The 15,484-nt window shown below is 27.6% G+C and overlaps 1 protein-coding gene across 1 annotated transcript in view; it reads left to right on the top strand.

Annotated features, from left to right (window-relative positions):
- LOC100208324 (diacylglycerol kinase epsilon) overlaps nucleotides 1-15,125 on the top strand; it is a 33,164-nt gene extending 18,039 nt beyond the window's left edge. The window contains exons 3-9 of the mRNA XM_065803399.1: nucleotides 1,526-1,669; nucleotides 4,764-4,912; nucleotides 9,897-9,951; nucleotides 10,068-10,181; nucleotides 13,406-13,608; nucleotides 14,180-14,291; nucleotides 14,715-15,125. Coding sequence (XP_065659471.1) covers nucleotides 1,526-1,669; nucleotides 4,764-4,912; nucleotides 9,897-9,951; nucleotides 10,068-10,181; nucleotides 13,406-13,608; nucleotides 14,180-14,291; nucleotides 14,715-14,846 — 909 coding nt within the window. The 3' untranslated portion in view covers nucleotides 14,847-15,125. The remainder of the gene's footprint in view (nucleotides 1-1,525; nucleotides 1,670-4,763; nucleotides 4,913-9,896; nucleotides 9,952-10,067; nucleotides 10,182-13,405; nucleotides 13,609-14,179; nucleotides 14,292-14,714) is intronic.
- The last annotated feature ends 359 nt before the right edge of the window (nucleotides 15,126-15,484 follow it).

Genomic DNA, 15,484 nt, shown 5'->3' with positions numbered 1-15,484 from the left:
ATTCGCTTGGTAGGGCTTATATTAATTAATTATATCTAAACTGACCAATGAATCTTTATATATTCTTTGTTCAACTTTTTAATCAATTATTATCAAATCTTTTCTAATATAAAATATGCCTTAAAAAAACTTTTATGCAAAAAAATCAAGACTAAGTTGCGAAAATAAAAAGTGGTAAACTTTCACTCAACAAAGCATACCAATAGGCATGTCGATGGTGTAGGTGAAACTATTTGTAGTGCTTCATCTCAGCTACTGCTTTTAAATCTTCACCAGCAACATCTAGCATCAGCCTACACTGTATAGCACCTGTCACGAAGTTAACTCCGCAGTCAACTCACCTGCAACCAACCTTTGATATAACTCTGGCTATTCAAAAGGAAGTTCAAAAATAATTCGAATAACAATTGCAGTTGACTCAATTGATTGCTGCAGCTTTATAGCAAATATTTTGCATCAAACACAGTGAAACAAAATAACGATAAAATCTAGACATGCCAAGATATGATGGGGACTGTCTCAAATATAAAATATTTGAAAGATTGAAAAATGCTGACAGCAAAAAAGCAGCAAGCAAGCTAGGAAACAATGTAAGCTTGACTTTGATGACGAGCAGCAGATAAATCAATCAACAACACTAACTCCAAGTCTAATGTAAAAAGTGCCATAATGTTTTGAGCAAAGCTTCAGCGAGTCAAAATAGTGAATATTAGTAGCTTGAAATTCAAATTGCAAGGTTTGACTTTGTCAAATATGCATTCTAAAGCGATTGATAAAAGGCGCCAAGTTTTATTGCATCAAAAATTGCAGCACTTAATTCTAACTCCAGAATCACTTAAAGACTCAAAATCATCACATAAATAAAAATATATTATTTGATCGTTTTTTTAATTGTAATTACTGGTTGTTTTTTTAATTGTTATTATTGGTTGCATTTTTCAATAAAGTATTCTTTTAATTACCCATCAATTTGCATATTTCTTTTCTCCCCAAATATAAGGGAAGAATGAAATAGTTTTTTTTTCCAATTAAATAAAGTTTCTTATAAATATTTTTACAAAATTATTCGATTTTTATACATTTAAATACAAAAGTCTTAAAAATTTTAATAAAAAAAAAAATCTTTTTTCCTAAAAAAAAAAAACTAAACTTTTAACTGTTTCATTTGACTCTATAAACACTATTTTTTTTTTATTTATAAAACACTATTATAATTTTTAAACACTATTGTACATACTTATTTTTTTCATAAACCTAGGATGATTATCTCCTAGAACAGATTAAGATTAGAGCATCTAGTTGTAAACAATTGCTTTAACTCTTCAATAGTAACATATATAAGAAAGAAAATGACATAATGGAAAACTGTCCAAACTGTAGAAGTGTGCTACTATGCGCTAGGAGTTGATTGTTAAAAAAACAAAAACAATAAAAACTTTGCTTGCTATTGATTTTGCCTATTCCAAAGTCCTATACTATCTTTATTAATATCTGGGTGATAGAACATGTCTTTATTAATATCTAGGTGATAGATCTTTCAGAAACAACAGCCGAATCTGGTCTTGAGTTTTGTCGACTACTTCCGGATATACAATGCAGAATACTTGTCTGTGGTGGTGATGGAACTGTTGGTTGGATACTTAATACTATTGATAAAATTGAACTTCCAGTAAGTTACTTTTTCTTTTTTTTTAAATAGTAAACGCATTAAACATAAAATATATAAGCATTTTATTCCAGAGTTATTTATCATAAAATAGGAGTCTTCTTTAGGACTTTCTATCTTTTATATATGTATATATGTATATATATATATATATATATATATATATATATATATATATATATATATATATATATATATATATATATATATATATATATATATATATATATATATATATATATATATATATATATATATATATATATATATATATATATACACACACATATTTATATATATAAATATTTATATATAAATATAAAGATTTTCACATCTGTATATATATTTATTCATATATACAGATGTAAACCTCTTAAAAGTTTTAAATGGGGTAATAAAGTTTAAAATGATAAAACTTAAAAATTTTGAATGATATAAAAGATTCTTATAAGCTATAAAGATCAACAAAAAAATATTTTTTCAACTATTTTTATCAGTTTTATTAAATTTATTTTTCTTCATTTTAAATTCACACTTAAATATTTCAACTACTTTTAGATATAAAGCACCTAAGGTATATAGATTTATTGAGTTTTATGAAACAATGATTAAAATTATTAATAAATTATGATTGAAAAATAAACTTTAAAGATTAAGACATAATTTTAAAACAGATTTTAATTTAATTTTGCTTATTGATTTTTTTCTAATTAGTTTAAAGTTGACACAATTTAGATTTATTAGTGTCAGAAAAATTTCGATCAAAAATTTTGCACTATTTGCAATAAAAAATAGCTGTTGTTCCTTCTTCATAGTTTTATCGAATCCTTCAATGAGTGTTACATCTTGCAGCAATCATTTTCTACTTTAAATCCCAGCACTACTTCCTTTGCTTTAATATACTCTTTGTTTTAAAGCTAATTTTTCATTGAACAGTGCAAGAAACCAGCATTCAGTTCTAAAATTGAAAAAATCATTTTTATACTGACGAAGTTTTCTAGTTCTTTGTTTTTGTCTTTGCTCATACATTTTTTTTTAGGTTTAAATAGAAACGTCAAGAAAAACCTGAAGCAATATTGACTTTATTCAAATACCTTAAATGGTCCAACATTTTTTTTACAGTTGCTTTCAAAATATTTTTATTTACATTTTTGTACACACCTAATTATTTTAACAGTTTTAAGTCATTTGCAGGAGCCTTTGAGCTTAAAGTAGATTCAAACCAAAAAATAACTAAATGTTCAAGCCAAACAAACATACTTCTCTTAATCTGTTCCCTTCAGAATACCCACCCATTGGTTACTGCCCGGGTAGGATTACTAAATAACTGATAACCGTCATTTTATAAGTTTAAAATTCATTTCATTCATTTTTAAAGTTTAAAAACAGTAATCATAATATAACACTTTATCAATATTAATTTGGTATTTGAAAGAAGATCTTGAAATTGTAGCTATTCCTAAGCTAACAATATCTTTTTAATTTGAAATTTGTAAAGAAATAAAGATTGTTAATTTTAAGCTCTTAGCTCTTTCTTCAATTTATCATTTTAGTGATTCAATCAACAACAAAAAAATCATTAACTGATATATAAATGGCTTCCTTTTTGTTATATTTTCAACACTGTTTTTACATTTAAACAATCAAAAAACTTATTCACCATAATGCAAGTTTCTGTATACTTCTGGTAATAGTTAAATAAGATGATTCTGGTGGCATAATAAACAAAGTTCTGTGGATCCAGCTGGTAAAAAAAATTTTGTTTCCATTTTGTCTTCTTAAAGCTGAACAACCACATATTGCACAATTTTCACCAGACATATCAAGAAAAAGCAATTTCAATGAAAACACAAAAAACTTGGTAATATAACAGGAAAATGCTAACAGCAACAATCTTTCTGTGCATAGTCGGAAGTCCGCAAACGAGAAAAAACAGTTTGAAAGAGTTAAAACAATGCACCTTTGTTCGCTTCCAATCTTTCTTATAACTATCGTATTAAGAGCTAGTGTTATGAAAGTAAAATTTACCGGAAAATGCTTTTGTAAATTTACCGAAAAATTTTGAAATATTTTTTGACTTATTTATTTTTTAAATTTTTTATGGAAAATTTACCCTCTCTGATTTAAAGTTTATCGGTAAATTTTGAATCAAATTTTACCAGAAATTTTACATCACTATTAAGGACTCGAGAGTAAGAACATTAATGATAATGTTTTTCTTTAAAAGCAAGACATGTTACGCGCATTTATGTTATTTATTAACTGAATTACTTAACTATTTATTAACTGTCTTATTTTTATTATATTAATATTTATTATTATTAATATAATAGCATCAATTAGTTAATTAATAAAAAAACACTCTTAGAATAAAACGAAAATAGCCTCCAACTGGAATTGAACCCAGAGCGCAGGCACCACGACCAAACTTATTAACCACTTCACCACACATATTGACTTTTTAAAGTTAATAAAGTTTGTACAAAATGAATTTGTTTTGATGCATGATATTTTTTAAGTAATTAACGCGCTTTAAAATAAAATAACTTCCGCATGATTAAATGTAAGTAAATATAAATAAATAATATTAAATGTAAGTAAATATATATTTTATATATATATATATATATATATATATATATATATATATATATATATATATATAATATATATATATACATACACACACACACACACATACATATATATATATATATATATATATATATATATATATATATATATATATATATATATATATATATATATATATATCTTATCTTTTATATATTATTATCCTAAGTAAACAACTGTTTCTTTCAAAGTTACTATTTTAATATATATGTGAATATTATATGTATAATTTAAATAGTTAATTTGTTAAAAAAAAATTTGTGAGAAGGGTTAATGCCAAAAAGCATATAGTTGTAAAAAATGACTTCAACTATTCTATAAAATCATATTTAAATAAAAATTGGTGTTGTACAAACCTATTCAAATTATGCAAACATATTCAAACTAATATCTATTATTTGTTAATATTACTTCATATCCAGATTAACTTAATCAAATCGAATTGATTTATTTTTTTATCAAGTTGAAACCACAAGTTGGAATCCATCCGATGGGAACAGGTAATGATCTTGCTCGTGTGATGGGTTGGGGAATGAAATATGTTGGGGATGAGCATGAAATTGAAGAATTGTTAAAAGACATTGAAGAAGCTAAAGTTGTTGAATTTGATAGGTAAATTAGACTAATAAGTAAAAAAAAAAATTTTAGTTATTTTTATCCAATAAAAATGTTTCTTTATAATGAACAGAACAGAAACTTTAAGAAAACGTTCTTTGGATAATGTGGTCTGGTTTTGTTTACATTTAATGAATAACTTTTGAAAATTTTTCAATAATCAAAAATAAAGTGCAAATGTTAGTAATTGGCCTTTCACAAACGATCTTGTAAAATTCTTTAAAAAGTTTATTAATTTTTTTCTTTGTTGTGTCCTATAGGACAATCAGCGTATACTTTATTTAAGCATCCTTCAACAATTTTATAATAATTGTATAACATAATTACTGTTATAATAACAGTACTATACAGTGGTTTAAAATTAGCTTTATGTCTAATCACATTTTGAGCAAATAAAGGATTGCTAATTACTTGAGTCATTGGTTAACATTATTGTTACCATTGGCTAACATTATTTCTACTATCAGCTACCATTATACTAGTCTACTACTGCTTTAATTTTTTGTTTGCAAATTTTTCACAATCAACAAACTCAATGATGTTGTTTTAAAAGGATAAAATTTTCATATTCTGGTTTTAATTTCAATTTTTGAATGTTATAAATCTTAAGATTAAAAGAACACAAAAGATTTTTTATTCAAATATATGGAGTATTAGAAATACTAATGAAAGTAATAAATACTGAGTTATGATATTTTAAGATTGTTAATACGGCTTAATTTTTAAAGGGAGTTTAAATTAGTTTTTGATTATTATCTAAGCAGGGGGTTTAAACAGGGGGTTAATCTTTAGACTTTTCTTTATTATCTTAGCAAAAAAATTTTCTTAATTATCTATTAGCAAGCATTTGTTGGGTGCATGCATGTCACCATATGACTCAGAAATAATTTCCTTATTAGTACAAATTTATTACCAGATCGAAAATTCTATTTAAAAATTTACTGCATTAGAGTGGTTTCATAAATTCAAATGAAAAAAGAAGTAAAGTTAAGGTAAATTACTTTTTTAACTTTTGATAACACAAGCTGGTGTGTTGAAAATTCTGTAGTAGATATATAACTCAACATTTGTTTACTCTATGGCACAACAAGTTTAAAGAAAATGTTAATTATGGAATTTATTTTCATGCCTTTTTTGTCTACTTTGCTAAAGAAATGCCAAATTAGGTAAAATTTGATTTGAAAAATTATTCCAATGTTAATTTATATAAATTAAAAAAAAAAAAGTTATAATAGATTACAGCTAATTAAATATTTTTGTAGACATTGGATAGACAATCCTTATGAATTTGTCACTGCTACAGTGCACTTTCATTAGTTAAATTCATTTTAAAAGACCTGAAATGTTATAAAATATCTAAAACCGTTTCCACGACAGTAAATGATATTTTAATATAATTAACTTTTCTTGTTTGTGCTACAAAATGAATGTGGGTAACATTCATTTTGTAGCTCAATAACATAGCTATTTCAAATAAAGTTAATTATTTACTAATTTTAAAAAATTTGCTATAAGAGAGTCAGGTCGAATGTATGATTTTCTCAATTTTGACTTTAAAATTCCATTTGTCCTTAATTCTCATTTTCCAGCAATTATCTAATAAATTTACTTTTATATTTGTAATTTTAATTTATAAAAGAAAATTTTCATAGTTACCTATTGCTATTCCAAAATTTTCTATTCTGTACCAACTCCAGGTAATAAATTAAAAAAATTTATTTTACAGGGATTATCCTTTTCCGGATTCCGGATATTTTTTTAACTTTTAGTTCCGGATATCAAAAACATGATTTATACATACAAGTTTAGATGTAAATTTTTGTAATATATATATTTTTTAAAGCTTTTTCACTGATCACTCATAGAAAAATCAAAAAAAGTTTGAAAAAAAATTAGAAACAACTCAGCTAAAAGCAAAATTAAGAGGAAAATACATTCCGGATATTTTACCCAAACAATTTTCCAGATTTTTAAAATATCACCTAGATGATCTATGATTTTAAGATGAAAAAGTATCTAAGGTGTGAAGAATCCAAAGAGTTCATTATTTTTAATCTCAAAGTCTGAAGTTCCAAAAAATCAATTTTTTTCCCTACTGACCATTATTATGGATATTAATCATTTTACTGTCAATTTTTAATTGTTATAACAAAAAAGCTGTGATAAAAATGATTTATATAAAAGCGGTGAGGCAAGGGCAATTTTTTTTAAATTCAAAAAAATATTGATTATATTAAATATTGATGAACTATTTATTCAACCAAAAATTGAAAAATTACAAGTTCATTTATAATTTTACAAAATTAGATTAGGTGTCACTCATATAGTTGAAAACAAGTCATTGGAGTGACACCTAAATAAAATGAACAAACAAAAAAAAAAAAAAAAAACCATTTGTAAATTAAATTAACTTGAAAATAATAATGATAACGATAAATTAAATAAGGCAAAAAATATGAAAACACTCAATTAATAACAACAGCAAACAAAAATAAAAACAATTAGCAAAACAGCACAAATAAAAACAAACTTTATGCATATGAAAAGGCAAAACACAAAAACTACAAAATGAAAATGCAAACACAAAAACTTCTACAAAATTAAATTTAAAACAATCTTTAGTTATTTTGGGTGAAAAAAGTATGGTGTAAGAAAATTAAAAATGTGTAGAAAAATTAGTAAAATTTAGTAAAAATTAGAAAAACAGCGAACAACAATAAAAATAATTAGCAACAACAGCACAAATAATTACAAACTTTACGCAAACGAAAAGGCAAAATACAAAAAATACAAAATGAAAGCAAAAACTACAAAATGAAAATGCTAACACAAAAACTTCTACAAAATAAAAAAAATAATAATATTTTTTTGTTATTTTCGGCAAAAAAAAGGTGTAGAAAAGTTGGTAGCGACTTAGTACAAATCGATGTTCAATTTTTCTTTTGTTAGTTTTTTCAATTGTTAATTTTGAGTATTTACTTTTTAAGTGTTTCTTTGTTTGTAATATGAATTGTTTTTTAACAGTTGACAATTCAACAATTGACTTAGCAAGATAACTTTTTGACTTAATAGATAGTGTATCTGGCATGGTAGCTGACTTCATACAGTGTATCTGAAAAAGTTATTAAATCATTCTATTCTAAGAACAGGATTTAAGTTGTCCTTGATGGGCAATACTCTCCTTAATTTCTAGTAACTACTCGGTTGCTTATGTTTTCTATGTTGTTTTTTTCTATGTTAATGACCTTCCTGATAATTTTACTTCTAAAGTGACATATTTTCTTTTCTTGACAAAATGTCATCACTTTTTGATTGCCTAAAACATCTATTCAAGGTCTTGCGTTGTTATTTTTTTCTATATCAATGACCCTCCTGATAAACTTACTTCTACAGTGGCATATTTGCTTGTCTTGACAAAAAGTTATCAATTTTTGATTGCTTAAAACAAAATTTATTAAAATTTTTTATACTTTTTATCATAAATGCAGTTAATAGTTAAAAAAAAATTAACAAAGAAAACTTAATTAGTCAAAAACAAGCCACAATTTTTTTTTCAAATGGAATATATATCTGATATGTTAAAAGTTGGTAAAACTCAATATTTTTCTTAATTACCACACCTTTTTGAAAAAGGTAATCAGTTACTTTATTTCCCTTGTGGCATGGATTATTATCATGAATGAAAGTAAACTGACCACCTCTGCCAAAAAGGTCTACAGAGAAAGGTAGCATATGAGATTGTAATGCCTGGATATACTGATCCTGTCTTACAGTCCTTACACACCTGTACAGATGACCAACACGAAGACCCGGCATGCAACTCCTAACCATGACTGACTCTCCACCATGCTTAATCATAGGGACACAACTATCTTGTTTAAATTGTTCACCCACACATTGCCTTACAAACACTCACTTTGATTTACAAAAGAGTTGATAAGTACTTTCATCAGAAAAAAAAACTCTTTTCCATTGATCAACTGTCCAATTTTGATGTTCATGAACAAAGTTTAGTCACTTAAAACAATTCATGTTTGAAGGAAGAGGATTTTTGGCAGCCATACGGCCACATAATCCTGCTTCCACTAGTCTTTTACAAACAGTATTCTTTCTTATATGAATGGTATCCTGATTATTGATTTTTGAGGTGATTTTGGGGATAGTTAGGCAATGGTTTTTAAGTGAGGTCTGAACAATAATCCAATCTTCACAAATTGTCATCTTTTGTGGTTATCCACTTCTGGGTTGATCATAACAACTCTTGGTTTGTCTGTGCTTTGATAAAATCTTGGATATGTTGTTTGGTGATTTATTTATCTCTGCTGATTTTTTAGTATGAATCTCCTCTCTCAACCATAAAAACAACTCTTAACCTCTCCTCCATTGAAAGTCTCCAAAAACCAGGCATCTTATCTACAATGGGCATTAAAACATAATATTTTATGTGTTTTATAACACACAGCATTAAAACACTTGTTTGGTGACTTATAATAGGCTAATAGTATTGGTGACTTATAATATGCTAATTATTTAAGGCAATAATGATCATAATAATACCAAAATGTTACATAAAGGTCAAGTAAAAGTGATATAATGATAAAATTACAGTTTGGCTTTAAAAGTTTCAAATCTGTCATGTTTATAATTGTTGTCAAGGTAAATAACCAAAGAATGTAGAGCGAAGTAGACATGGACTAATTCACACAAGTGTAATAGTACTATGTTGGAGAAAATTATATAAATGTTGAAAATTTTCAAATTTTTAGGACTGTTTCCTTACTTATTAGAGAGTACTGTGTATCCCATGAGCACTTTATTTGGTAAATACATGGGTTTTTGTTTAAATTTCCCATTTTTAATGAGTTATTGGTTTTAACTGGGTATATTGTTATTAGTTTTAATAAGTTGATTTTAATAAGTTGATTTGGTATACAAGGTTTTTTTATAAAATATAGAATGTAAGAAATATTTTCTAAATTAGGTGGCAAGTTAGCATTAAAAACAGTGGCTACTTTGGCAAAAAACTGAAGACAAAAGTAAGTTAGTGGTTTACTGTTTTATTTTTGTAAATAATGACAAAATAATTTAATAATAATTTTTGTAAAGTATAGATTTAAATAACTTGATTAGATTTGTGTTTTTATGATTTTAGGTAGTATATATGAATAGCTATGTATCAGTAGGATGTGACGCACAGGTTACATTAAACTTTCATCGCCATCGTCAATATCAGCCATTTCTCTTTACAAGCAGAATTATAAATAAGGTATGCAACTTTTCTTTTCTTTTTTTTTTTTTGTTGGTCCTTGCTGCAAGTTATAATAATATTAATTTTAATTTGATTAAATGTTAAACCTTTAAATTTCTTGATTTGTTAGTTGCGTTATCAATATACCTTATAGTTTTCATTGTTAAAGGCATCAAAGCTAAGAGTGCCTTTCCTACTTGCGTAAAGGAGAAGTTTTGATTTTCAGTAAATTTATGGTTTAAGGGGGTTGTCCATAAAGGACATCACCATTTATTAGGCATTTTTTGACCCTTTTCCCCCCCCCCTTCCTTTGTCACCGATTGTCCTTTTTTTCAATACCCCCCCCCCCCTTCCTCCTTAGAAAGGATGTCATAAAAGTACAGAAGGAAAATGATTCTTGCTGGCAATGTCTGAAATGGATACAGCTTTCAAGCCATCTTCTGGCTGGCTGATTGGAATAAGTGGAGGCAGAAATCGACCAGGAATAATATGGAAGTAAGGGCTCCTTTTCAAACCGCAACATCCAGGGTCTTAACATTTCACAATTTGCGTGAAATATTGTCTGGTGTGCACATGAGAAGCAAACCAGTCCTGATCCTTTGATAAGAGGTGATGGACATCGAGCTCTGTCTTTTTGTCTGGATCAATATACTCAGCCACCATTGGAAACTGGTCAATCATCAGATCTGAAAAGACAGAAGAACAGCTTTTTCAAGCAAATTCAAAGTTCTGTTTCTCCAAAAGAAGATCCATTGTCCTGCCTTAAATATAAGTCGCAATGCAGATAATTAACTCCTTAAGCCTTGTATATATATTGTATTTTTACTCAGTGGAGCAATCCTTCTCTCGGCTTGATTGAAAGCACTCTGTCCTTGCGCATTCGTCATGAGGAATAAGGCATCCAAATTATTTGTAAGGAAATGATGAATTGCTGTAAACGAAATAAGTATTTAAATTTGAAGAAACATAACTGTATTGATAGATCGCAATAAAAACTTTGAAAAAGAAGGCTATACCAGTTTCGATGACTTTAGCGTATTGTGGATTTTCATCTGGTTCACCATCAACACTGAAGACAACCACCGGCTTGACCAACTTGGTCAAAGGATCTTTTGTGATAGAATCAAACTCTGGCAGAGTCAAAAGTTGTTCAAAGTCCAATCTGTGAGCATACGCTGTAAATAATGAATGCTTTCCAGATTGAATAGCAACATAAGTGGGACCGGAATTGGAAACTGTGTCACATTTTCCAAGCCCATCTGGTTTGATTGCAATACCTGCGTAGACAGACAGGATGAGTTTGTGGTTTGCAGCGATAACCCAATCATGATCAGGAAGAGAAACTCGATATTCCATATGCATCAATATAGGAGCTTGTTTGTTGGCAGCGGTAATTCCAATAGGGATCCAAGCTTTATTGTCTTGACTTATAAAGCACACATCCTTGGGGCCCAAAAAAGAGCAAACTTCTTTCACATCAAACTTCTTTATAGTTGCTGTACAAAATGGACCATCCACTTGACTTGAATGGAGGTCATTTTGAGCCCACATAAACTTGACTGGAATCGTGTGGATGTGTCTCTTTCCTTCAAGCGAATTGCTCCGTTTTGGCAGCAAACAAGTATATAAAGCACTTCTGCTAAGATTGTAACCTCTCTTTTCGAGCTCGGCTCCAAGCTCATCCAACGATTTGAGGCTCTTTAAAAGTAATTAAAAAGATAATCAGTGAATAAGTTCAGAGGCTGAAAAGTTATATTGAGACCTAATATATTCCATTTGAATTATTTATTATCTAAAGTTGTACTCTCATCCTATAGACTTCAGATTGTCTTTTCTCGTGGGCAGCAGATCCGTGTTCAGCAAGTTGAATGATGATACGCAATATCTCAGATTGTTCTACCTCAATAGTAGGGTGACCAGTTCCGTCACGTACTTTAAGAGCTTTTTTCACTTCGGGGTGGTTAGTGAACACCTACAGTACCAAAAGAACTATACAAATAAGTTAATGTTCATTTTCTACAATATTATTATTGTAACTTATTATTATATGATGTGATAAATATTACCTGATTCATGACAGTTTTCTTTTCAGCCCTTGGTTTTTGTTTTGACTTCATATTGCCAATCAACTTGTTTAGATTACTCATAAGCTCCTGGACATTGGCCTTCTTCTTTTTAATGGTTTCTTTTTCAGCACCGATCCATTGGCCACTTCTTTTTCTGCTCTTCATAGCAACTATTTCTTGATTCAAAACAACGATCTCTGCTTTGATTGTGTCTTGAGCATGAGTTCGGCCTTCTTCATCTCAATTTGAACTGTGCTCAGGATGTCGTGTCAAGAGGCATCTGACGTGGTATTAACAACATCTATTGGCTCAATAAATTGATCTGAAAAAAGCTGGAACTTTAAAGAAGAAGAACTGGCATGGGAAGGAACAGATTGCTTGGTTGTTTGATGGGCCCAAAATGACATTAAAGAACCTTTTTGTTTCAAGACCATTGAGTTAAACTTTTGGATCAAAGTCTTTACTTGAACCTCCAAATCTTGCTTTTCCTTGATCTCATTCCATTATTTATGGACTTTTTTTTGACTATCAGCTTTTTTCTTGAACAGATGAGCACTATTGTAGGATTTTATAAGCGAATTTAGAAGACTATTTTTATCCATCTTTTAATATACAGACAACAATGATCTTTGACACTTTTGCCACAATAGAAAAAGTAATAAAAAAATATTTTTATAGTTTTATGTAATGATTGCTGCACAACCAATTTCCTTTGGACAATCATTTGTAATATTCGCTTTAGACAATCATTATTAATTGCTACACAAGCAATTCCCATCGGACAAATATTTGTAAAACTCTATTTAAAAATCATAAATGATATCAACACTAAGTCCTTGGGGACGAATTTTGCAAAAAGAATTAGCACAAAAACCCGTAGCGATCAACTAATGATATATATGATACGAGAAACTACCAAGGGTTGAGCAATATATAATTAACTGTAATATATTCAATATATTTATATATACAAAAATAAAATTTAAATAAATATCAAAACGAATTTCTTTCCTATATTAGGATAGATAACATAACATTTTTTTTATGAAGTTAACTTTACGATAACTTCATAAAAAGTTCACTCATTATTGTTTACTTTCAATTCTAAAACTGCTTTTCAAGTTTACTTAATTTAAATTCTAGTTTTAGTTATAAATTTTTTAAATTTTCATTTAGCTAATGTACTTTATTTATGGTTCACGTGATGTCCTTGAAGCAGAGTGCAAAAACCTTCACAAGCGCATAGAATTGGAGTTAGATGGTGTTAAAATAGACTTACCACAACTGGAAGGTGTTGTGGTATTAAATATTAACAGTTGGTGTGGTGGTTGTCGAATTTGGGATTCCTCTGACAATGCCAATACTGAAATGCCTTCTCAGTAAGAATATTTGACATTTTTTAAATTGTACTTTGTTTTTTAATTTTTATTCCTTTTTTGCTTAAATTTAAGTAATAATCATGATTAATTGATATTCGTTAATAGTAATTATACTTATGTGCCAAATTTTTTCTTTATGCTGACTTTTCTACTTTTTTTTTCATTTTACATTTTTTTTGTGATATTTTTTATTTCTTTTTTTATGCGGTATCTTTTTTTATGCGGTTTGTTATATCTTTAAAACTACGTTTCTCCATATTTCTTTTTTTTCTACGTTTTCTACATGTTTTTTTTTTCTTCGTTTCCTACATGTTTTATTTTTTTCTACGTTTTCCACATATTTCTTTTCTTTTTTTTGTGTGTGTTTTTTTTTGAGCTACAATTATTCCTCTTGTTTCCTCTAATCCATTTGAAATTTTTTTAGTTTAAATTTTTTAGTTTAAATTTAGTTTAATTTTTTTAGTTTAAATTTTTTTTTTAGTTTAAATTTTTTTAGTTTAAATTTTTCAAAATTTAAATTTTTCAAAGTTTAATTTTATTAAATATAGTTTTATATTTTAAATAAATGTAGATTCAATGATGGTTTTTTGGAAGTGGCAGGCTTGTATTCATCATTACATATTGCTAAATTACAAGTAAACTTGTCTAGTCCGGTTAAATTGGGGAGAGCAAAGCATGTTAAGGTAAATGTAAACTCCTGCTTAGGGTGTCAAGTTTAGTCATTTGTTATTATGTTTTATTATGTATCCACTATAAAACTAAGTAATAAATAAAATAAGTCTTGGAAAAAAGGTTAATTCTTGAAAATTAACCACACAAAAAAAAGTCTTTTAGTGGTAATTAGTTACATTTTAATTTAATTGTGTTTTAGTGGTATTTGGTTACATTATAATTTAATTGACTATTTTTTAGCAATAGTTTTTTTTGGTGATTTTTTTGCTTTTTTTATAAATTTTGACTCACTGTGCGGCAGCAGGCCATTTCAGTGTGACGTCACAGTGCTCTAAACACGCATTTATAGTTATCTAAACATTTAAAAGTGTATGTATATATATATATACATACAGTTATAAATTTAATTTGGAGAATCTAAATAAAATTTTTAGATCACAATACACAAAACCAAAGAAGCACGCAACGTACCAATGCAACTCGATGGTGAGCCATGGGAGCAAGCTCCGTGTGTTATCGATGTTGTTTACCACTCACAGGCTATTATGCTTCAAAAAGTAATTTAACTCTTAAGACAGTGAGAACTTTTGCGCTTGTTTTATTTATTCTGTCAAGGTCACATAAATTGGTTTTAGGCAAGTTTCCTAATTAGCAATGAAGTTATTTCATTTTTTTTTTTTTTTTTTTTTTTTTTTCTTGTTGCTTTCTTCATTAAAAACAGAAACAATATTTATTAATTTTTTATTTTTTATAGCATACAGATGTATATGTATTTATTTATAAGCTTTTTTTTTATAAATAAGCTTTTTTTAAGCTATTTGCTTTGAATAAAAACTTTTAAATAGCGACTGGGGTAATTACTGGGTACGTACCTAAGTATATAAAAATGATAATTTAAAAGCGCATCCTTTTAGGTGCGAATTAAAGAACGAAGGTGACAACAGTATAACCGGCGTTTTGCTTTGTCTTGAAGATGGGATAAAATGGCAAAAAACTCCCATCTTAAAAAATTTAAATTTTTTTAAACTTTTTTTCATACTTTCGGACAGATTAGTGATATTAGGGTATTGGGATTGTAATTTTATTGAATTAAGGGTTAAGTAAAGGTTTAAGCATGCATAATGATAGAAAAGGTTGAATTTCGTGAATTTCGCGGTATTTTTATTTAAATATAAATGATGTTAAAACCAAAAAACAATATGTT

Source organism: Hydra vulgaris, chromosome 08 (assembly GCF_038396675.1).
Source record: "Hydra vulgaris chromosome 08, alternate assembly HydraT2T_AEP".
NCBI lineage: Eukaryota > Metazoa > Cnidaria > Hydrozoa > Anthoathecata > Hydridae > Hydra > Hydra vulgaris.
This window is presented reverse-complemented; position numbering and strand designations above follow the sequence as displayed.